This window comes from Odocoileus virginianus, chromosome 24 (genome assembly GCF_023699985.2).
Source record: "Odocoileus virginianus isolate 20LAN1187 ecotype Illinois chromosome 24, Ovbor_1.2, whole genome shotgun sequence".
NCBI classification, from domain to species: Eukaryota; Metazoa; Chordata; class Mammalia; order Artiodactyla; family Cervidae; genus Odocoileus; species Odocoileus virginianus.
Window position 1 is genome coordinate 30086353 of NC_069697.1, and position 25057 is coordinate 30111409.

At 37.8% G+C, this 25057-nt stretch overlaps 1 protein-coding gene across 2 annotated transcripts in view; it reads left to right on the plus strand.

Annotated features, from left to right (window-relative positions):
- Positions 1–7839: 7839 nt before the first annotated feature.
- RPAP3 (RNA polymerase II associated protein 3) overlaps positions 7840–25057 on the plus strand; it is a 35540-nt gene continuing 18322 nt past the window's right edge. Inside the window, exons 1-9 of one of the 2 annotated variants that reach the window (XM_020889230.2) lie at positions 7840–7943; positions 12293–12476; positions 13567–13707; positions 16910–17032; positions 17922–18049; positions 20755–20876; positions 22040–22110; positions 23111–23236; positions 24773–24900. In XM_020889230.2, the coding sequence (XP_020744889.2) occupies positions 12324–12476; positions 13567–13707; positions 16910–17032; positions 17922–18049; positions 20755–20876; positions 22040–22110; positions 23111–23236; positions 24773–24900 (992 nt within the window). In that variant the 5' untranslated portion in view covers positions 7840–7943; positions 12293–12323. Of the gene's footprint in view, positions 7944–8006; positions 8094–12292; positions 12477–13566; positions 13708–16909; positions 17033–17921; positions 18050–20754; positions 20877–22039; positions 22111–23110; positions 23237–24772; positions 24901–25057 lie in introns of those variants that run through there. The other variant, XM_070454515.1, reaches the window with a different exon arrangement.

The window sequence follows — 25057 nt, forward strand, 5'->3', positions numbered from 1 at the left end:
GAAGTACTCACACTATCCATGTGGTGGCACAGTGTTATTTGAAAGTGGGCATGGATTAGTTGTAAATGTATATTGCAAACTATGGCAACCACTACAGAAGTTAAAAATATGTATAACTGACATGCTAAGAAAGGAGAGAAAATAAAATCATATAAAATACTCAAAAGCATAAAAGGCAGGAAAAGAGGAACAATTAGGAACAAAGAACAAGGACAATAAACAGAAGATAATTAATATGGTGGATATTAACCCAGCTATGTCAGTAATCACTTTGAATGTCAGTGATCTACATGTACTAATTAAAACACAGAGATTGTCAGGGTGAATCAGAAACTGAGACCTAACTATGTCATCTACAGGAAATCCACTTTAAAATGGTTCCAATTCTTTAATTTTTTCTTCTGCTATCTTCTGTTTCTCTAACAGCTGATTATGAATTGCCTCCTTGGACTGAAGAATAAACATTCTTCCTACACCTTCATACATGTTAGTCTCATCTACCAAAGTCATAATCTCTGTATCTGTAAGATGTGCATGCTTTTTCGTTCTGTTCAGCTGTTCAATCTGTACGTCTGCAAGTTTCACCTTCTGCTGAGTGTCAATAACTTTGGCTTGAAGCTCTGCTATCTGGAGCGGAGTGTGAAGGAAGCTGAGGACAATATTCGGGAGATGCTGATGGCGCGAAGGGCACAGTAAACCTCTCAACTTCTGAGCCTCCATGTATCAGTACTATGCAGATGAGGAAAAAAGGAGAGCAGGCATAGCTGAATATATGATCACAACAGTGGTACCTCAGTGGCAGTCTGCCTAGAGAGTCCTCGTGTCTGACTCTTTGCAGCCCCTATGGACTGCAGCACGCCAGGCACCTCTGTTCTCCAGTCGCCTGGATAGAGAAAAATATACCATGATAATACTAATCAAAAGAGATATCAAACCTGTACACCCTCAATTGGAAGTGCAATGTCTTAACCACTGGATTGCAAGGGAAGTCCCTGTAATGCCTTTTTAGATATAACAGCAAAGGCACAATCCATGAAAGGAAAAATTGATAACCTATACTTCATTAATGAAAAGTGAAAGTGAAGTCGCTGAGTCGTGTCAGACTCTTCGCAACCCCATGGACTGTAGCCTAGCAGGTTCCTCCACCCATGGGATTTTCCAGACAAGAATACTGGAGTGGGTTGCCATTTCCTTCTCCAGGAGATCTTCCCAACCCAGGGATTGAACCCAGGTCTCCCACATTGTAGGCAGACGCTTTACCGTCTGAGCCACCGATAAAAACTGAAAACCTGCATGATCAGGACTTCTCTAGTGGTCCAGTGGCTAAGACTCCTCGCTCCCAGTGCAGGGGCCTGGGTTTAGTCCCTGGCCTGGCAACTAGATCCCACATGCTGCAACTAAGAGTTTGGATACCACAACTAAAGATCCTGTGTGTTGCAACTGAGATCTGGCACAGTCAAATAAATAAATTAAAAAACAAAACAGTATGATCATCTCTATAGATGGAGAAAAATCTTTTGATAAAATTCAATATCCATTTATGACAAAAACTCTCCAGAAAGTGGGCATAGAGTGAACATACCTCAGCATAAAAAAGCCCATCTATTACAAACCCATAGCTAATATCATAGTGGTAAACAGCTGAAAACATCCCCTCTAAGATCAGGAATAAGACAAGGATGTCCATTCTTGCCACTCTTATTTAACATAGTTTTGGAAGTCCTAGTTATAGCAATCAGAGAAGAAAAGGAAATGAATCCAAATTGGAAGGAAAAAGTAAAACTGTTTGCCATTTGCAGATGAGATGATATGACAATATAGAAAATCCTAAAGATGCCACTAGAAAACTATTAGAGATCACCAATGAACTTGGTAAAGCTTCAGGTTAGAAAATTAACACACAAAAATCTGTTGCATTTCTATAAACAAACAACAAACAGAGAAATCAAGGAAACAATCCCATTTAGTGTCACATCAAAAAGAATAAAATAACTAGTAATAAACTAACCTAAGGAGACAAAAGACCTGTACTCTGAAAACTGTAAGATGAAAGAAATTTAAGACAACATGAGTGGAAAAATACATCATGTTCTTAGATTGGAAGAATTAGTATTGTTAAAATGACCATACTACTCAAGACAACATACAGATTCAGTGCAATCCCTATCAAATTACCAGTAGTATTTCACAAACTGGAATAAAACGTTTTAAAATTTGTATGGAAATACAAAAGACCCCAAATAGCCAAAAAAATCTTGAGAAAAAAGAACTGAACTGGAGGAAACATGCTTCTTGACTTCAGATGATACTCTAAGGCTATAGTAGTCAGAACAGTATAGTTCTGGCAAAAAATAGGTTACAAAAACATAGATCAATGGGACAGGATAGAAAGCCCAGAAACAACCCATGCACTTTTGTGCAATTAACCTATGATAAAGGAGGCAAGAATATAAAATGGAGAAAAGACAGTCTCTTCAATAAGTGTTGTTGGGGAAAAACTGGATAGCTACACATAAAAGAATGGAATTAAACATTCTTTAATGCCATATAAAAAGTAAACTCAACATGGATTAAATGGAAGACTTGCTACTATAAAATGCCTAAAGGAAAACAGGAAGAACACTCTTTGACATAAACTGCAGAAATATTTCTTCAGATCCTTTTCTTAGAGTAATAGAAACAAAAGCAACAATAAACAAATGGGACCTAATTAAACTTAAAAGCTTTTGCACAGCAAAGTAAACCATAAACAAAACAAAAAGACAACCCACAGAATGGGAGAAAAATATTTGCAAATGATGCTACTGACAAGGGATTAATTTTCAGAATATATAAGTAGCTCAATATAAAAACCAAAAACCAAAACCAAAACCAGCTCAACATCAAAAAAAAAAAAAAAAAAAGAAAGAAAGAAAGAAAAGAAAACAACAAAACCCCAAAACCCCAATCCAATCCAAAACATGGGTAGAAGACCTAAATAAACATTTCTTCAAAGAAGACATACTAGGTGGCCAGGAGGCACATGAAAAGATGCTCAACATCACTAATTATTAGACAAATGCAAATTAAAACCACAATGAGGTATCACCTCACACCAGTTAGGCCATTGTCAAAAAGTCAATAAATAATAAATGCTGGAAAGGGTGTGGAGAAAAGGAAACCCTCTATACTGATGGTAGAAATGTAAACTGGTGCAGCCACTATGGAGAAGAGTAAGGAGGTTTGTTATGAAACTAAAAATAGAGCTACTGTATGATCCAGCAATCCTACTTCTGGGGATATACTGGAAAAGACAAACATTCTAATTTGAAAAGATGAACCTCAATGTTAGCATTATTTACAATAGCCAGACATGGAATCAACCTAAATGTCCATCACAGATGAATGGATAAAGAAGGTGTGATACACACACACAGACAGGAATATTACTCATAAAAAAGAATGAAATAATGACATTTGCAGCAACATAGATGGATCTAAAAACTATCAATCTAAGTAAAGTAAGTCAGACAGTGACAAAAGTCATATTATCACTTACATCTGGAATCTAAAAAAAGATGCAAATGAACTAACTTACAAAACAGAAACAGACTCACATTCTTTTTGTCTGTTTCTAGTCTGACATAGAAAACAAACATGGTTACCAAGGAGGGAAGTGAGGGAGGAGAGATAAATTGAGAATTTAGAATCTATTGTGTAGCACAGAGGAGTGTATTCAGTATCTTGTAATAACCTATAAAGGAAAAGAATCTGAAAAAGAACATATATATGTGTGTCTATATATATAAAAACTGAATCACTTTGCCATACACTTGGAAACATTGTAAATCAACTATACTTCAATTAAAAATAAAAACTTCTACTTTGGGAAAGACAATATCAGGGGAATCAGCAGACAAGTCACAGATGGGAAGAAAATATTTGCAAAAGACACATTTGATAAAGACTGTTATCCAAAACATGAAAAGAACTCTTCAGACACCACAAAAAGTCAACAACCAATTAAAGGATAGGACATTAACAGACATCAACCATCAACATGCCAAAGAAGATATATAGATGGCAAACAAGCATATAAAAAGATACTCCACCTCAAATGTTATTCAGTTTCAGTTCAGTTCAGTCACTCAGTCGTGTCCGACTCTTTGTGACCCCATGAATCGCAGCACACCAGGCCTCTCTGTCCATCACCAACTCCTAGAGTTTACTCAAACTCATGCCCATCGAGTTGGTGATGCCATCCAGCCATCTCATCCTCTGTCGTCCCCTTCTCCTCCTGCCCCCAATCCCTCCCAGCATCAGGGTCTTTTCCAATGAATCATTAGGGAAGTGTAAATTAAAACACACCATTTTTCATTACACATCTGTTATAACAGTCAAAATCTGGAACACTGACAACATCAAATGCTGGTGAGGATGTGGAGGAACAGGAACTCTCAGACATTGTTGGTGGAAATGCAAAACGGTATAGCCGTTTTAGAAGATACCTTGATAATTCTATAACAAACTAAGCATATTCTTACCATATGATCCAGCAATTGAACTCCATGGTAATTATACTCTGAAAGGAATTGAAAACTTTTACTCACACAAAACCCTGTGCGTGGAAGTTTTTAACAGTTCCATTCATTATGGTCCAAACTTGGAAGCAAACAAGATGTCCTTCAGTAGATGAATAGATTGTGGTATATCCAGCCACAGAATATAACTCAGAGCTAGAAAGAAATGAGCTATCAAGCCCTGTAAGGAATCTGAAACTCATATTACTGCATGAAAGAAGCCAAACTGAGAATACTCCATATTATATGATTTCAATTATTTGACGTTCTGGAAAGGGAAAAACTATGGAGACAGTAAAAATGATCAATAGTCATTGGGGGTGGCAGTTGAGGGGGAGAGATGAATGTGTGGAGCACAGAGGATTTTTAGGACAGTGAAAACACTCTGTATGGTATTATAACCATAGATATATAGTTGTTAGTCATTTGTCCAAACCTACTGTATAACAAACACCAAGAGTGAACCCTTAGCTAAATTATGGATTCTGGGTGACTATGATGTGTCAATGTAGGTTCATACTTGGTAAAAAAAATTTTTTTTTTCCATTCTGGTGAGTGATGTTGATAAAAGGGGAGGGCTACGCATATTTGGGGGACAAGGAGTATATGCAAATCTCTGTACATTTATTTATTTTGGCAATATGTAGATTTATTAATATAGTATTCTTGTAGGAGATGCAAGCATGCAGCCAAGGGAGCTCTGCTCCAAGGACTAAGTAGACTACAATTTTATAGCTAAGGAAAGGGGGAGGGGCAAAGACTACCTTCTTTGAGTAGACATGAGACTTTCTGTACATTTATCTTAATTTTATTGTAAGCTCAAAACCACTCTCAAAAAATAAAGTCTTAAAAAAAAAGTGGAAGGAGCACTGCACATAGACTATGAGGGGGTCAATGGAGACTGGTGGTTCCTGGCCCTGATGACCAGTCCCTTGACCATGTACACAGGGAACTTACGGGTGCCTCTGGATGCAGCTTTTGTGGTTGCAGAGGCTGACCAAGCTGAGGGAGGAGGAAGTGCCAGAGAGACACAAGGAGACTTCTCACCTGTGAACGTGTTATTTAGGCCACAGATGCTAGGAAAATGCCAGGTATTAAGGAGTGCCTCAGGTAAGCTACAGCGTACAGGTGGATAACATGGCCTCCTCTTACCCTTCCTCAGGAGCGCTCACAGTCAAATGAGCAAGACTGGGGACAGCAGGACAGGGATCACAGAGGCCAGCTCTGATGTCAGACTGCCCAGATGTGACTCACCAGCCTCCATCATTTGCTGATTATTTGGGAAAATTCCTTAATTATTCAGGTCAGTGTCCTTATCAGAATGGGGATAATATGACCATTGTTGTGAGACAAGCAAAATAAAATAACATGCTTATTCCTTCTAATAATTCTTACTTGTCTCCCTTATTATTGTTGTTGCTCAGTTGCTCAGTCATGTCTGACTCTTTGTGATCCCATGAACTGCAGCACTCCAGGCCTCCCTGTCCTTCACCATCTCCTGGAGCTTGCTCAAACTCAGGTCTATTGAGTTGGTGATAGCATCCAACCATCTCATCCTCTATCATCCCCTTCTGCTACCTTCAATCTTTCCCAGCATCAGGGTCTTTTCTAATGAGTTGGCTCTTGGCATTAGGTGGCCAAAGTACTGGAGCTTCAGCTTCAGCATCAGTCCTTCCAATGAATAATCCCTTATTATACAGATATCATTTTGCTCTTGGATAAGCAGTTTACCCTCCTTGCTATCAACCTTAACCTTTATCTTCCGATACCTAGAACTTGTGCTCCTTAGAGACCTCTTCAGAGGTCTTCTCAAGTGGGAGACAGGGAGAGATGCAGGGGAGAGTTATTCAATCCCAGGGTCTGGATTTTACCTTTGCAGGAGGGAGGGACAGGAAACATTTGTTAATCTCTTACCATGTTCCAAATTGGGCTAAGTAGGCTGATTACATATGCTTTCTCACTCTAGTAGTATTTTTATCTTCATTTTAATTTAGATTAAGCCTCAATGTACAGATACGTTCAGATCACATTTTCAGTAAGTGGCAGAATCAGTATTTCAGAATTCAGTCTTTTTCCTCAGGTTACAGTGAGCCTGGATTTCTCACAGTATGCACTAATTTATTCATTCACTGTTCTTTCGATGAATACTTAATAAGGCCTTTAATAAAGGGTACTGGTTGCTCTCAGTAATGCTCTCTTCCTTCTTCCTTATTTATTGAATTTTTAGTTTTTAGATGAGCACATGACTGCTAAGAAAAACCCTCAACCTCCCTTGCAGAGGGAAGGCTGCCATTCAGGCATAGCTTTTTGCAGCACAGTGGAAGCCTCAGGGTTAGGTGATGATGGAGGCCATCAAGACTATTTGACTAAGTCCTCTCGCTTTGATTCTATACTTGCCCAGCAACTGATTATCATGTTACTTGAGAGAGAGAGAGAGAGAGAGAGAGAGAGAGATGTGAGAGGATCTATGATGTTTTACTAGAGCAGCCAGCTGTCCCCCTTCTCTCTCAGTTGACTCTGCCAGAATTAATTTTTAAAAACATAGTTGCTTTGGGACTTCCCTAGTGGTCTAGCGGTTAGGACTGCAAGCTTCCACTGAAGGGGGCATGGGTTCCAACCCTCATCAAGGGCTATTTCAAATGGAAACCTTTGCTTCTTTCAACAAAGAGGTTGTTTCGCTTCTTTTAAAATTATTTTTGTTTTCTAATTTGAGTTGCTATGAAAAGTGAAAGCTCACTCATTCAGGGACTAGGAGCATGAAATATCAAAAGTTTCATATTCTTTTTTCCTTTGTGGCCAGGGCTAATCTAATGACTGACCTTAATACTGACACACATCCAAGAAAGACTCAGACTCAAAGGTGCAAGGCAGTCAGACTGAAAAACTCGTTTGCCACATATAAGAAGTTAAAAAAAAATTGCTAGAGTTACCAGTTTACATAGCCTGTTCATGGTAGACAAGGGGTAACTTTCTCATATGATTATCATACTCACAAAGGTTGTAAAATACAATTACATACAGCAAGGCAAAAATATTAGAGACAAAATTGAGGAGAATCGAAGGAAATATTTCAAGGCGTTATTATTTGGGGAATCAAAGCAAGTCAGGATGATCTTGCATTTTTGGTATTACCTACTGTGAAGTATGGTTACACTGGAAGTAGGCAAAGCCGCACATGCTGCCTTAACACAGCTGTCGATACTGTAGTTATGCCCTGAGAAAGCAGGGCACAGCGTATCTGACCTCCTGCGCATGCTCCCTCCCGGCTCCAGGGGCGGGGCGAGAGCGCGCGAGGACTTGTGGGAAAGTCCAGGAAGGCGGGGCCGGGCGTGAGTTGCTGCTGGCCGGACGCAGTGGGAGCGGGGCTGGTAACGGCCTGGTCAGGTGAGCCGGCTCTACGGTTATCCCGGGCTGCAGTAGCGAGGAGGCTTTTGGGGTCGCCCGGCGGGAGGAAGGGGTGCTGCCATGGTCCCGCGTGAGGCGGAGAGGGCGAGGGCGAGGGCGTGCACGGGGGCGCGGCGCGGCGGTGTCCAGGTAACTGCGCTCCCGGGAGCGCGTTTCAGGAGCGGCTGGCCCGAAGCGATCTGGGCGGTCCTCGGTCCCTCGACCCCTACGGCTCTGGGCGTTCGGCGATTTGCGGTGGTCCAGGGTCGCGGATCCATTCTCCCGAGAAGAGCTGCGTGGGGCCCGCCCCACTTAGTCGTGGGTGTACCGTGCTCGGCCGCATATTGGGTATGAAAGTGATACCTTCAGGCGCTGGAAGTTTCTGGTTGCCAGCCTGGACGCAGGTTCCGTGGGAGCGGAAAGATGATGGGTTAAATGGAACAGGTTTCTACCTCCCACGTATCTCAGTGGCTTGCTGCGCTTTTCTGTACGTTTTTGAGTCCCTCGGCAAAGCATTGTACTAGTTTTGGTTTTTAATGAGATATACATAGTGTGCACTGCCTGAATTTAGTTCCTGAGGCAAGGCTAAGGGGTCAGAAGACCTATCTGCGATTGCAAACATCTTTTAGGAGAATCCGTTTTCTGATCTCTTCTCTCTTTCCCATCCTAACCTCCCCCACCTCCCCATATTCGGGGACCTTGCCCCGTCACTCATCTACTTTCCTATATCTTCTTTAACTTTGTTTTTCAGTTCCTCTCCCCTCCATACTCGTGAACAATTTTAGGTTATTAAAGATGAAATACTAATCCCGATATGATTTCACTTATTCAGCTCATTTTACTTCTCTCCTTAAAAAAATGGCCTATTTGAACTCTAAATAATCTTTATATAACTAAATACAATGTACTTTATTTCACACATATGACCTCTGTGGCCTTCTTGAACTCATGAAAATTCTCTTCTGTGACAGTAACTCCAGGTTTTCCTTTCAGCTCTCTAGATGCCAATGCCTGATTTTTAGTGCTGGCATTTCTTCCTCAGTTTCAGTTCAGTTCAGTTCAGTCGCTCAGTCGTATCCGACTCTTTGCGACCCCATGAATCACAGCACGCCAGGCCTCCCTGTCTGCATCACCAACTCCTGGAATCTACCCAAATGCATGTCTGAGTTGGTGATGCCATCCAGCCATCTCATCCTCTGTCGTCCCCTTCTCCTGCCCCCAATCCTTCCTAGCATTAGGGTCTTTTCAAATGAATCAATTCTTCGCATGAGGTGGCCCAAGTATTGGAGTTTCAGCTTCAACATCAGTCCTTCCAATGAACATCCAGAACTGATCTCCTTTAGGATGGACTGGTTGGATCTTCTTGCAGTCCAAGGGACTCTCAGGAGTCTTCTCCAACACCACAGTTCAAAAGCATCAATTGTTCGGTGCTCAGCTTTCTTCCCCGTCCAACTCACATCCATACATGACTACTAGAAAAACCATAGCCTTGACTAGACGGACCTTTGTTGGAAAAGTAATGTCTCTGCTTTTAAATATGCTATTTTCCTTCCAAGGAGTAAGTGTCTTTTAATTTAATGGCTGCAGTCACCATCTGCAGTGATTTTGGAGCCCCCCTAAAGTAGTCAGCCACTGTTTCCACTGTTTCCCCATCTATTTGCCATGGGACTGGATGCCATGATCTTAGTTTTCTGAATGTTGAGCTTTAAGCCAACTTTTTTCACTCTCCTTCACTTTCATCAAGAGGCTTTTTAGTTCCTCTTCACTTTCTGCCATAAGGGTGGTGTCATCTGCATATCTGAGGTTATATTTCTCCTGGCAGTCTTGATTCTAGCTTGTGTTTCTTCCAGCCCAGCGTCTCTCATGATGTACTCTGCATATAAGTTAAATAAGCAGGGTGACAATATACAGCCTTGATGTACTCCTTTTCTTATTTGGAACCAGTCTGTTGGTTCTAACTGTTGCTTCCTGACCTGCATACAGATTTCTCAAGAGACAGGTCAGATGGTCTGGTATTCCCATCTCTTTAAGAATTTTCCACAGTTTATTGTGATCCACAGAGTCAAAGGCTTTGGCATAGTCAATAAAGCAGAAATAGATGTTTTTCTGGAACTCTCTTGCTTTTTCGATGATCCAGCGGATGTTGGCAATTTGATCTCTGGTTCCTCTGCCTTTTCTAAAACCAGCTTGAACATCTGGAAGTTCACCGTTCATGTATTGCTGAAGCCTGGCTTGGAGAATTTTGAGCATTACTTTACTAGCTTGTGAGATGAGTGCAATTGTGCGGTAGTTCGAGCATTCTTTGGCATTGCCTTTCTTTGGGATTGGAAGGAACATAGATCTTTTCCAGTCCTGTGGCCACTGCTGAGTTTTCCAAATTTGCTGGCATATTGAGTGCAGCACTTTCACAGCATCATCTTTCAGGATTTGAAATGGCTCAACTGGAATTCCGTCACCTTCCCTAGCTTTGTTCGTAGTGATGCTTTCTAAGGCCCACTTGACTTCACATTCCAGGATGTCTGGCTGTAGGTGACTGATCACACCATCGTGATTATCTGGGTCATGAAGATCTTTTTTGTACAGTTCTTCTGTGTATTCTTGCAACCTCTTAATATCTTCTGCTTCTGTTAGGTCCATACCATTTCTGTCCTTTATTGAGCCCATCTTTGCATGAAATGTTCCCTTGATATCTCTAATTTTCTTGAAGAGATCTCTAGTCTTTACCATTCTGTTGTCTTCCTCTATTTCTTTGTTCCTTAGATATTAATGTTCTGTAGACCCCTTCTCTTCCCTCCCCCACACTGTCATAGTAATTAGACATGTCCAGATCTCATGATTGTAGTCTCTGCTATTATGCTAGTGACACCCGAATTTACATTTCTAGGCCTCAGTAACTATACTGTGTCCCGACATCTCATAAGAGCTCAAAATCAATTTATGCCAAACTGAAGAAATCTGTCTTTACACTTGTTCTGCCATCCTGAAACCTCTTTTCCTTTTGAAATTATGATTCCTGACTCAGAATGGTACTACTTATCTTACCAGGCTCCCAAACCAGAAATCTAAGACTTTTGAGTCCTTCTCTGCTCCCCAACTTCTCAGTCTAATGAATTATCATGTCCCTTTTATTTTACCACCTTAATGTTTCCCGTGACTTTCAGATCATTGGTCACATCTCATGGCCTGGCGTTTCACGATCTGTCCCATCCTCCTCCTTAGCCTTCTTTTCCATCCTCTCCCTCCTACTCCCTCGTTCTGCCTGCCCACTCCTCCACATTCAATCACTTGACTGGCCCCTTTTGAAACATGGCTAAACTGCAGCAGCAGCTCTAGTGACTCTTTCCTTAAACCTACCACCCTACCATCTGATTTATACCTGTCCTTTGTGGTCAGTGCTGTAGCGTCTGTACATACCTCTAGCACAGCGGTTCTCAACCAGGGGTTATTATGCTTCCCAGGGGACATTTGACGATGTCTGAAGACCTTTTTGGTTGTCATAGTCCAGAGGGAAAGGAGTAATACTGACATCTAGCTAGCAGAGGCTGGGGATGCTGCCAACCATCCTACAATTGCACAGGACAGCTGACCTACAACAAAGAATTATCTGGCCCAAAACGTCAAGTGGTCCCAAGGTTGAGAAGTCCTGCCTAGCGTAATATTTTGTTACTCAGTACCTTGATTATTTTCTTTTCCACTTGAGAAGGGACTTTGTCTTGTTTTTGCATCCCTAAATCTTAATATAGGGCTTAACACATAGCCAAAGTGAAGTCACTCAGTTGTGTCCAACTCCTTGTGACCCCATGGACTGTAGCCCGCCAGGCTCCTCCATCCATGGGATTTTCCAGGCAAGAATACTAGAGTGGGTTGCCATTTCCTTCTCTGGGGCATCTTCCCGACCCAGGGATCGAACCCAGGTCTCCCACACTGTAGGCAGATGCTTTACCGTCTGAGCCACCAGCCAAAGTTCAATAAACGTTGAAAGGAAAAGGAGTAGAGGAGGTATTTGGTTAAATTTATAAACTCTAGAGATGTGCAGCCAATCTGCTGCCATTGGCTATTTGCTAATTTCAGTAATTTCCTCCGTATTGCCTTTCATTCACATTGCATGGATGCCCAAAGTTTTCTGTTTATTTTACATTTGATTATTCAGCAAACATTGATTGACTCATTTAAAATGTAATATAGTGATATTTTCTTCTGCATCATTTTAAGTTCCTTTCTTTACATGTATCTTGGCCATTTATGAAGAGGTAAAAATCATTAATTAGCTCGGTTTCAAAAAAAAAAAGAAAATAAAACAAATTTATTTAATTCTTAAAAAAAATTTTTTTTTATTTAATTCTTTTCAGAGATTGGTCGGTCAAAACTCTGCAGGCCATAATGGCTTCAACAAGTAAAGCAATTGAATTACAACTGCAAGTGAAACAAAATGCAGAAGAGTTACAAGACTTTATGAGGGATTTAGAAAACTGGGAGAAAGATATTAAACAAAAGGATATGGAACTTAGAAGACAGAATGGTGTTCCTGAAGAGGTAAATTTCTTAATTAAATTCCAACTTTAGCATCCAGGGAAACTCTTCATTTATTTATTTTAAAGTAAAGCACAGCCTTTAAAATGTTTTGTGGAAATGCTGATTAAAGAGATTTACTTTCTGTCAACATTTTGAAAAATTCTACTTTTAAAAGTCTTGGTAATAATTGTATTAACTATCAATATATTAGGACATTTTTAAGGCTTAGTCCATAGTTACTGAGAGGAAGACCATGTGATAATTCTTAAGGTAAATGAATAGCATCATAAAATAGGCAGGCTTGTATATCATATATAATTATATACTTAATGATATATTAACATACAGTATTGCCCTAAACACAGAGAGTACCTAGACTCAACCACACAGTTTTCTTAGGACAGTGCGTTCAGATGTGGACAGCTTTTTCATACTGTTTGTAATGTGGAGGCAGTTTGGGTTGCCATTGTACTGTTGCTAAATCATTGTATTAAGGCTGAAGTTCAAGCAGTTTTTTTTTTTTTTCCCATTTATTTTTATTAGTTGGAGGCTAATTACTTTACAACATTGCAGTGGTTTTTGTCATACATTGAAATGAATTAGCCATGGATTTACATGTATTCCCCATCCCGGTCCCCCCTCCCACCTCCCTCTCCACCCCATCCCTCTGGGTCTTCCCAGTGCACCAGGCCCAAGCACTTGTCTCATGCATCCAACCTGGGCTGGTGATCTGTTTCACCCTAGATATACATGTTTCGATGCTGTTCTCTTGAAACATCCCACCCTCGCCTTCTCCCACAGAGTCCACAAGTCTGTTCTTCAAGCAGTTTTTGAATTTTGAATTTAGGATTGCAAATTAAGTGTATAATTAAAATTTCTGGGTAATATTTTTCTTATAACTGAACAATGTTGAGTATTTGTCAAAGGAAGAATTAAATTTTTCAGGGATAAGTTTATCATTAGAAATGAATGAATTGGCATTTCTAACCATTTGAAAACTAAACTAAAATTACTTTTACTTGAAAATATCCTTCAGTGAGAGCTTTAAACATCACTAGTTACACAGAAAAGTAACAGAGCTGTCTCAAAACGTGTTGTTTTCCCTTCCTAGAATTTACCTCCTATTCGAAATGGGAATTTTAGGAAAAAGAAGAAAGGCAAAGTTAAAGAGTCATCTAAAAAAACCAAAGATGAAAATACAAAAAACAGGATAAAATCTTATGATTATGAGGCATGGGCAAAACTTGATGTGGTAAGTTAATCTGATTATGTATTTTTTAGTCTTTGAGTAAAATTTTCTTGGAGTTAGTTGAGAGTCATGGATTAAACGAAAAACAATGTAAAGTTCTTAGGACCTGTGTCTTTCTCTTATAGACTATTTTGTGTGGAATAAAAACTTAAATACATAGCTCTTCAGTTAACTTTTGTTTTCTCCTGTGGCCCTCTTTCTGTGAATAATGACTAAAACAGCTGGATTCTTTTCTTCCTATTTTTTCTTTTTTTTTTGCGTGGATAGTACGTAGAAGGGGCTTCCCTGGTGGCTCAGTGGTAAAGAGTCCGCCTACAGTTCAGGGGACGCGAGTTTGATCCCTGGGTCAGGAAGATCCCCTGGAGAAGGAAATGCAGCCCACTCCAGTATTCTTGCCTGGGAAATCCCATGGACAGAAGAGCCTGGTTCACTACCATTCATGGGGTTGCAAAAGACTTGGACACAATTTAGCAACTAAAAAACAGCAATAGTGCATAGAGGTTTAATGAAGTCTTCACCCAGTTTCCTCTAATGGTTACATCTCATTTAACTATATATTTTAGTTGCTCAGTTTTGTCCAACTCTTTGCGACCCGCATGGATTATAGCCCACTGAGCTCCTCTGTCCATGGAATTCTCCAGGCAAGAATACTGGAATGGGTTGCCATTTCCTTCTCTAGGGGATCTTCCCAGCCTCGGGATTGAACCTGGGTCTTCTGCATTGCTGGCAGATTCTTTACTGTCTGAGCCACCAGGAAAGCTCTATTTACCTGTAGTCCAGTATCAAAACCAGGAAATTGACATTGGTACAATGTGTTTGTAGTTCTGTGGCATTTTATGACCTGTAGATTTGGGTAACCACCATTGCATCACCAGAAAGATCTCTTTTGTGCTATCCATTCATAGTTGCACCCACCTCCTTCCTCCTCACCATCTCTAACCCCTAAACAGCTAGAATTCTGAGACAGTAATAATATAAGAAAAGAAAGACTCTACCAGTATCTTTGTTTTTTTTAATAGGCTGAAGGACCTGTTGAATAATGGTTGAGAGAATGCCTTTGTGTCTGGTCTTAGGTTAGGGCTGTGTGACAATAAAAGTAGGGCCATCTTAATCTCAGGAAGGTAGGCTTCACCTTTCTAGACTGGGGTTTTGCATGCTTCTGGTCTCCTGCACATGAGGCACAGCGTAGTTGGAGAATTATTTACCATCAGTACTGTGCCTCTGTCATAGTTTATATATGCATTAGCATTAGAAGATACTGCCAAATGGTTTTCCAAATACGGAACCATTCATTTTTTGTAACTTTACCCCTTCTTATGTAGCCTTATTCTTTTCATAAATTGGTATGTGCTTATAATGCCCTTTCCTGAAAGCCCCAGTATCAGATGATTTCTTAGAGGTGGTTTATTCATTCAACAGATATTGATTGAACTCCAGCTTTGTGTGGCCCGTGGACTCATGATTGAGCTGCACTGTTTGACATTGTCATTTTATTGTATCTGTAAAAGATAGCGCTGTTTACTTACCACTCCAAGCTAGTTCAGATGTGAGCAGTGGCCTTGGCGTTCTGTGTTGCCGTTAGTTTTCTACACGTGTCAGTGTAGGAGGGTTGGACAGTCTTGGCTTTCATATTGGTAGACTGGTGGTATTTCTATTCTTATTTTTTTCTTTTTTTGGGGTGCTATTTCTAGAATCTTTATGCTAAAACCCATAGCTGCATTTCAGTCCATCCTTTTGTTTTGTTTATTTTGTTGTTTTTTTGGCTGCGCTGTGAGACAGGCAGGGTCTCAGTTCCCTGACCCAGCAGTGGAAGCGTGGAGTCACTGGACTGCAAGGAAAGTCACTGGACTGCAAGGAAAGTCACAGTCCCGTCTTTTAATATTCATTTATTTAATGAAACTAAGCATAGATCTTATTTTATTTTAAAATTTATCAACAATTTTTTTACACAAATTATTTAGAATAGTAATAACTTGTAAAAGACAGAAAGGATTTTATTTATATAATAAAGTTTTTGTTTATATGAGCTTTAATGAACTCTTTAATTCTCACTGGTTTAAAATTTCTTACTCAGGCATACCCTGGTGGCCTGGGATTCTGAGCTTCCACTGCTGTGGCCCAGGTTCAGTTCCTGGCTGAGGAATTGAGTTTCTGCAAGCCACATGGCATGGAAAAAAAAAAAAATTCTTACTAAAAATCATTTTTTTATTATATATGGTGATGCTAGTGGTAAAGAACCTGCCTGCCAGTGCAGGAAACATGAGACCTGGGTTCTGTCTCTGGGTTGGGAAGATCTCCCGGAGGAGGGCATGGCAACCCACTCCAGTATTCTTGCCTGGAGAACCCCCATCAACAGAGAGGCCAGGTGGGCTACAATCTATGAGGGTGCAAAGAGTTGGACACAACTGAAGCAACTGAGCATGCATGCATGCATACTAAAAAATAGTTTAAAAAAATACTGATGCAGTCCATGAAATGATTTATTACCCTGAAAGGAGTGTCTGGGTCAAAAGAAATTGGAAATTGCTGGACGAGCTTGTTGTGTATTTTCTTTGATAGTCAGCTATATTTCAGAATACATTGATAAACAGTGTAACATAGTTATTGAGAGCTCCGAGGAGGCAGACTGCTTGGGTTCAGATCCTCATTTGGCCACATCCTAGCTGAGTGACCTTGAGTGAGTTTGCTAACTTTTATTTCTCAATTTCTTCAAGGGAAAAACATGGATAATTATTTCTACCCTCATAGGTTGCTGTGAGAATCAGGAGTTAATTGTACTCTGCCAGCAGTTTTTGTTGTTTAAAAATCAGAAAGAAAAAAGGTTTTCAGACAAAACCCTTTCCCTATTTTTGGATGTAGTTGCACAGATTTGGGTTAATTGCAAACTTCTCTTATGTAAAACAATAATAGTTCACTGCTAATAGTTTGTGATTTAGGGTTGGTTTGTAGACTTAGTTTACTTTATATGAGTTTAAAGTCAGATTGTGTAAGTGGTTTGGATCTTGGTTTTCTAAATAAGAATATTCTTTTCTCTAAATAATAACTCCTAATAATGAGAGGTTATTTGGATTATTTTTATAGGCCTTTAAGTCCTTAGGTTGTAAAAACTTAAGTTCTGTTGAATGTTCTTTTTTGGGGGGGCAGTATATCTTTTTTTTTTAATGGTCATGTAATTATGACACTGTTCCCCTACTTTTGATTTCAGGATAGTATCCTTGATGAACTTGACAAAGAAGAGAGTACCCATGATTCTGTGTCTCAAGAATCCGAGTCAGAAGAAGATGGGATTCATGTAGATTCACAAAAGGCTCTTGCTCTAAAAGAAAAGGTACTTTCTAGGTCAGCTGTGGGTTCCTTCAGTTAGGCAGGATTTGTAGAAAAATCAAAGATTTCTACAGTGTAATTTAGTGGGTGTTCAAGTTGTTTTTGGCTATGTCCCTATCAGGAGGCAGTATAGCATAGTGGTTAGGAGTGTGTGCTCTGAAACCAGATTATCTAGGTTCAAGTCCTGTGACAAGGTCTTTTGAATTGCCTGTATGTATTCAGTTTTCTTAGCTGTACAGTAAGATTAATATTATTACTAAATCTAAATGGGTTGTTGTGTTACTAAATGAATTATTATATGTAAAGTACTTGGAGTGTACAGAGAGTTGTTCCAGGGCTTTAAGTAGTAGACTGAAGTACTAATCAGATCAGTGTGTGATTCTTGACATGTATATTGTATCCCACTACTCCATATCACAGACCATCTTTGGTTGCATTTCGAAACATATGACATCTCTCTGAGAAATGTCTCTTTATTGTTAAACTGGCTATATTGCTTTTTATTTTATTTTTTTTTTCCATTTATTTTTATTAGTTGGAGGCTAATTACTTTACATCATTGCAGTGGTTTTTGTCATACATTGAAATGAATTAGCCATGGATTTACATGTATTCCCATAAACTGGCTATATTGCTTTTTAAAGAGGTGGCACTCTTCAGATTAAAATTTGTCTTGATGCCTTTCCTTTGTTGAATTTCTGTGGGTTATTGTGAGTAAAAAGTATTTAATGCTAGGTATTTTACTCATTTTTCTGCCAGGGCTCCTGGATTGGGCCCTAACTGTGACCACTAGCTTTGATTACATGGCCAATGAGAGAGGAGGAGATGAATAATGAAAGAAAGTAGCTCTAGAATTCTGTGTCAGTGTGCATCTGACTTGTATGCTTTTACAGGGCAATAAATACTTCAAACAAGGAAAATATGATGATGCAATTGAGTGCTACACCAAAGGCATGGATGCTGATCCTTATAATCCGGTGTTGCCAACAAACAGAGCATCAGCTTACTTCAGACTGAAAAAGTAAGGCGTTTCCATAATGTGTGTGAATATTTTATGTGCATATGGAGACTGGTTTTTTTTTTTTAAATCTTTCTTAATGAAATGTGTGGAAATGCTTGAGAAAATTTTCCATTTCTTTTCAACTGTAAATTCTTATTCACTCTCTTTCTTCAACTTAAGCCTTTAAACATTCAGGTGCTCAAACCATGCTCCTTGTAGCTCACTTTATTGAGGTGTTCCTCCTATAAAAATTGAGTAAGATGCCCTTTTCCTAATTTACAGAAGGAAAAAAGTTAACTGGGTAAAAATTCTTTATAAATTAATTTTCCTTCATTATTTTGAAAAATTATATATTTACTATTTAATACAGAGAACTTTTATTATGGTAAGCTTAAAATATGTTCCAACATTTAAATCATACTGACCCTTAAAATACATACTTAATGTTGAAGAACTTAAATGTATATGGTTTTAATCCTAAGCAGAGAAATGACCTAGCATAAAAATTTTTAAAAAACCAAATACTGTCAAGGAGGATGTTCTTACTGATTTAATTACTATTTGGAAATATGAATTATATTGGTGTCTGAGTTTTTGCTATTTTTAATAGCATATTTTAAAATCCTTGAAATATTCTGACAAATTAGGGGTATTTATCTTTTATAATATTTGATATCTACAGTATGTGTAAATGATGAAGAATAATTTTAAATAAATCTGCATGAAAATGCTACTTAGCTTCAGAATCAGAACATTATTTTTCAAAGCTACTTTTGATATTCTCTTCCATATCCTGACCCTTGTCCCTCCCAGTTAACCACTATCTTGAGTTGTGTATCATTCTTTTGATTAAAAAAAATTTATTATATATGTGTATATCTCTAATACATTGTATAACATTGCTTATTTTTGAGCTTTAGAAGTATATCATTGGATATAGTTTTCTGTGGCTTGTCTATTTCTTTGAATACTATATTTCATATTTTAGTTCATCTCATAAGATTTGTTCGTGTTTTGCATGTATCAGTAGCTGTAGATCTCTCATTTTCACTGTTAAATGCATGTGCAGTTCCTTTTTAGGACTATACCGTTATGTGTCCATTCTCTAATTGCTGGATTGCTGGTTGGTTCCTTTATTCCTCACCTTCTTGTCTTTTCTTTTCCTGCCTTCCACCCTCCTTCCCTTTCTTATTTAATGACAGTGATACTGTGAGCACTTCTGTACCTGTTTCTTGGTGCTAGGTCTTAGGATGTGCGCATGTTTAACTTTTAATGATGGTGACCAGTTGTTACAATGATAGTTGTACTTGCTTACATTCCCATTAGCAGTGTATAAGAATGTTACATATCCTTACCAATGCTGGTGTAATGGGGCTTCTGAATTGTTTTCAATCTAGGAGGTGTAAAGTGGTAATTCATTGTGGCCTTAATTTGCATTTCCCCAATTTCTCATGTGGTTGAACATCTTCTTATGTGTTTATTCACCACTTATCTTTTTTATTTTCCTGTGATATGTTTGTTTTATCTTTGCTCCTTTTTTCTGTTAGGCTGTTTTCCTGTTGATTTTTAAGCATTCTTTTTTGGGGGATACTAATTCTTTAGTGTTTATAATAATTATCTTCTCTCAGTTTGTAGCTGATCTTCCTTTTTAAAATGGTGTCTTAGTGAACAGAAATTCTTATTTTAATGTGTTTCATTTATTAATTTTTATAAAATGTTGGCACTTTGAAAAGTATGATTTGTGAAAATAGTCCCCTTCTTTGAGTTCATAACAATCTCCTCTATTTTCTCCTAAAAGTTATGTTTTACTTTTCTTGCTTAAGTCTCCTTGTGTGTGCTGAAGGTATAATTCCAGTTTCATATCCCAGTTGTTTCAGCCCTACTTATTGACTATCTATGCTTTCCCCATGGATCTGCAATTCTCATTGCCGATTGTCATATGTCAGGTTTGCATGATCTATTTCTCATTTTTTTATTCTCTTCATTGATCTGTTTCCCATTACTATAGCCATTCCATACTATCTTTAATTTTTATAGCATTATAATAAATCTTGGTATTTGGTATAGGGCCTTATTATTCTTTAGGAATGTTGGGTGTTCTTGGACTTTTACTAATCAGTATAAATTTTAGAATTATCCTGTCCAGTTCCTTGAAACATTATGATTACAATTGCATTGGACTTATAGATCAGTTTGGAGAGAATTATATTGTTGTATTTTTGTGTCTTGTAGATGAATGTGAAATTGCTGTACTTATCTTTCATGTCTTTGAAGACAACCTCGTAATTTTCTGCATCTGAATCTTGTATATCTTTTGTTAGATTTATTAGTTTTTTTGTTGTTGTTGATATCTAGTAGAGTAGCCACCTTGCTTAACTGTCATTATTTCTAACAATCTTGTCTAGATTGTTTTGAATTTTCTTGGTCGACCACTATATCATCTGAGAATGTCAGTTTTATTCCTTCCTCTCCAGTCTTTTTAGCTCTGTTTCTTTCTTAGAGAACTCCATTGGTCAGGACCTCTAGTAGAGTACTGAGAAAAAGCAGTGACAATGGGCATTCTTTTCTTTGCTTTAAAGAAACCGCTTACAAAAAAAAAAAAGAGAAACATGCCTTCAAATGGGAAGTAAATCCCCTTTTCAGAGATTTCAGAAACAAATTTTTTGAAGTTTTGGTTTAACAGATGATTTTTATTAACTTCACTTTATTTTTTTTTTAAATTGCAGATTTGCTGTTGCCGAGTCTGACTGTAATTTAGCAATTGCCTTGAATAGAAGTTATACAAAGGCTTATGCAAGACGAGGTGCCGCTCGATTTGCTTTGCAAAAATTAGAGGATGCCAAAAAAGGTATTAATGTTTTCCAGGTCATCATTATCTAAAAAGTTATATAATAGTTTAACTGATTCTATACAAAGAATACTAGATAATCACAGTTACTATCTTCAGAGATCTTTCCATATTGAATAAAACTGGTTTTTGCAATTTAAAATGTATTTTGATATTTTGGGAAAAGACCATGTTATTTGCCACTGATTAAACTTTGGTTCATATTCTCATTCAACCGTGTGTTCACTCTGTTACTAGGGGAAGGTTATGTATCTTCTCTGATTTTCAGTTTCTTATATGTGAGACAGATTAAAACATCTTGTTGGCTTTTGTGAAGCTAGAGGTGATGCATGAACCTAACACATTTTTATTTATTTTAAAATTTTAATCCTTTTATTATTTCATAAAAGAGGCTTGTGTAGTATAAATAAAAAAATCAGAATGAAGTTTATGTCTGAAAGATTGTGCTCCTTCTTGGTTTTATGAGCTATACCTTATGATAGCAAGTGTTCTTCCTGAGGCTCGAAGAAGGAGGTGATCTGACACAAGGATTCAGGGTTTTCTCTGTCCTGGGAGAATGGAGGAAAGCCAGTGGAATAATGTCAGTATTTCTTAGTTCCTCTTAATTTTGCTATAGGATAGTTTTGTCCCCTGAAAGCAAATGACTGCTATTTTATACAGGTTTTTGGATACCATATGTCTTTTCTTGATTATTTATTCATTGTTGGTTACACTGAGTCTTTGTTGCTGTGTGGCTTTCCGTAGTTGTGACTAGTGGGGGCGACTCGTCACTGTGGCACATGCGCTTCTCACTGACTTTCTTGTGGTGGAGCCCAGGCTCTGGGGTGTGTGGGCTTCAGTAGTTGTGGCTCGGGGGCTCAGTCCTTGCGACTCGTGGACTCTCGAGCATGGACACAGTAGTTGTGGCGCACAGGCTTAGTTGCTCTGAGACATGTGGGATCTTCCCGGACCAGGGATTGAATGCGTGTCCCCTGCATTGGCAGGCGGATTCTTACCACTGTACCACTAGGAAGGTCCCATATATCTTTTTTTTTAAATTAATATATTTTTTAATTGAAGGATAGTTGCTTTACAGAATTTTGTTGTTTTTTGTCAAACCTCAACATGAATCAGCCATAGGTACCATATATCTTTTAAATATTGTTATATTCTGTTTTACTCAGATTATGAAAAAGTATTAGAACTGGAACCAAATAACTTTGAAGCTACAAATGAACTCAGGAAAATTAATCAGGTAAACTGTAGTTATTTAAATTAAGTGTGTTACTTATTACCTTTATTTGACAAAGTAAATGTTTTTGTATAGACTTGTACTATGTAATATAGACATTTTTCTAATTTTAATTCTTTGTACTAGAGAGTCTTTTTTAACTAAACACACTGTAAGCTAGAGGTGGTATATTGGTATTTAAAGATTCTTAATTGTTACCTTAAAAAGCTGTCTGAGATATTTAGAACTACTGCTGCTTTATTTTATCCAGATGACAGAATTATTTTTCTTTATCCCACTAATTTTTCTCATTTGGCTTGTGGTTTGTTTTTGTACTAAACTTTCACATATTTCTTTGATTTTTGTAGTTTTAAAGTTGCTCCATCTTTATGGTTTATACAGGGAAAATAATACTAAATTTTTTAAAAGTAAGAAAATAGATATTAGTTAACTGTAAAATTTGCTGTCAAATTATACTTAATAGTTATGTATTCCTTTCACTTTACTTTTGCATCATTTATAATTATTTTGCCATCTGTTGAAAGTAGCAGTGATTGAGGAATGTCTGCCTTTAAATATTGCCATTATATATTGCATATAAAAACTTTTGGTAAATACATAAACTTGACTCTTAATTATGAACTGTATTGTATATTTTTGTGTTTTGTCCTTGGTCAGATAATGACTATGAATAGTAAATTTGAGAAATTTGGTAATGTGGTCTCCATTACCTTCTTTGTTTTTAAAAATTGTTCCTAGAACAGTGTAGACATTCAAAAGAATCTTTGTTGAATAAATAAATGAACAGCTCTTTAGTGAATATTATTACTTTAATTGGAATAAGATGTACATTAAATTTATTTGCTATTTAATTTTGTTATTAGAAAGAATTTGAATTGGAGTAAATATTTTAATTATTTGAAATGTGGCAGGAATTCTAATATGAATAGTTTGTTATTTTAAAGTCAAAAAAGTATGCATCTTCCATTACTTGTTTTATTTAGCTGACTGCTATGTCTTCTAGGCTTTAACTTCCAAAGAAAACTCATATCCAGAGGAAACTGATACAATGGTTAAGTCAGATGAAGGAGAGAAAAAACAAATTGAAGAACAACAGAATAAACAACAGGCTATTTCAGAGAAAGATCGGGTAATCCAGGATTCTAACGTGTATATGTTTTCCTGAATTTACTCTTAGTTTTTTGTGTATCAGTTAAGTTTCTGTCTTTCCTAATATTATATTAAAATTCTTCTTCAGTAGAAACTGAAAATTAAATATACTGAAACTTCTGGAGCCTACTAATTAAAACTGAGTAGTTGATGACTTAATACATAATTGTAAAAAAGTATTATATTTAAGTTTAGGAAACAAATTATTTTTGAGCATTTTGACATATATTTACATATAGATGGTTGTCAAGTTAACATAGAAATAAATCACAGTGCTTCCCTGGTGGCTCAGTGGTAAAGAACCCACCTGCCAGGACAGGAGACACGCATTCGATCCCTGTTCTGGGAAGATCCCACGTGCCATGTGGCAGCCAAGCCCAGCGCCACAACGGCTGAGCCTGTGCCCTGGAGCCCGGGAACTTCAATCCTGAAGTCTGTGCTCTGGAGCCCGTGCTCCTCAAGAAGAGAAGCCACCGCGGTGAGAAGCCCAGCGTTGCAGGGAAGAGGAGCCCACCACTCATTGCAACTCGACAAAGTCCACGGGCAGCAATGCAGACCCAGCACAGCCAGAAAGAAAGAAAACTATTACAAAAAGAAATAAATTAAAACTGATTCTTATTTATTTTTCATTAACTCACACTGAACTATTTTTTTTTTTCCCTTTTTGGCCTCACCACAGGGCACATGAAATTTTAATTCTCTGACCAGGGATTGAACCCACGCCCCTAGCAGTGAAAGTATGGCGTCTTAACCACTGGACTGCCAGGGATGTCACACAATGAACTATTTCTGATCCAAATTTCTTTAAATGTAATTTAATATATTATAGGCTTTCATGGACCTACAGAGGATTGCTAATAAAAATTTATGGAATGATTATTGATTGTGATATATCTGACTCTGATTATAAATAAATGTTAAAATGAAATCTAGTACACCTTCCAATACAATTTGATTTATTCTCTGTTTAGGCATATTAATGTTAATCAATAGTGAGCTGTACAGTCTGGTACTCTGTTCTTTCATAAAAATTGTTTGGATTATGAAATTCTTTTGTACAGATTCTATTTTTTTTTTTATTGTGCCTCGAAGCTTGGGGGAATCTTAATTCCCCAACAAGGGATCAAACCAGTGCCCTCAGCAGTGAGGGTGTGGAGTCCTAACAACTGGACCACAGGGAATTCCCTGCACATATTCTAATATAATTAAAGTATTTGGGCCTGTATTTATTAAAATGTGTTTTCCATTTAAACTTCGTCTAGTCTTTAATTGGTAAAATAATGGTTAGTGCTGCAAGATAATATAGTAGTGTACTGTTTTTTTTTTAGTACTGAAAAGAACACCATTATAGAAACCAACCCAACAGATTCTAAAACATCTCATGGATTTTTAGCAATTAAAAAATAGTTTAATTACTGATATAATAATAATTGGTATACTAGCAGTGTTGCTAAAAATTTGAATTCAACTAATGTTTTTTTTTTTTAATTCTCCATACTTCTTTCCAAAATGGTAGGGAAATGCATTTTTCAAAGAGGGGAAATATGAAAGAGCAATCGAATGCTATACTCGAGGGATAGCAGCAGATGGCGCTAATGCACTTCTTCCAGCTAACAGAGCAATGGCCTATCTGAAGATTCAGAAGTAAGTATTGGTTACCTTTAATTTTACGCAGGATGAAAATGAAATTTACCATAAAATGGTATATTATCTAAATAATTTAACTCAGTCTTAAGCATTAGAAGAGAGAGGGTGTGTGTGTCATAGAATATATTCAGTAAATGTTGTTGTTTAGTCGCTT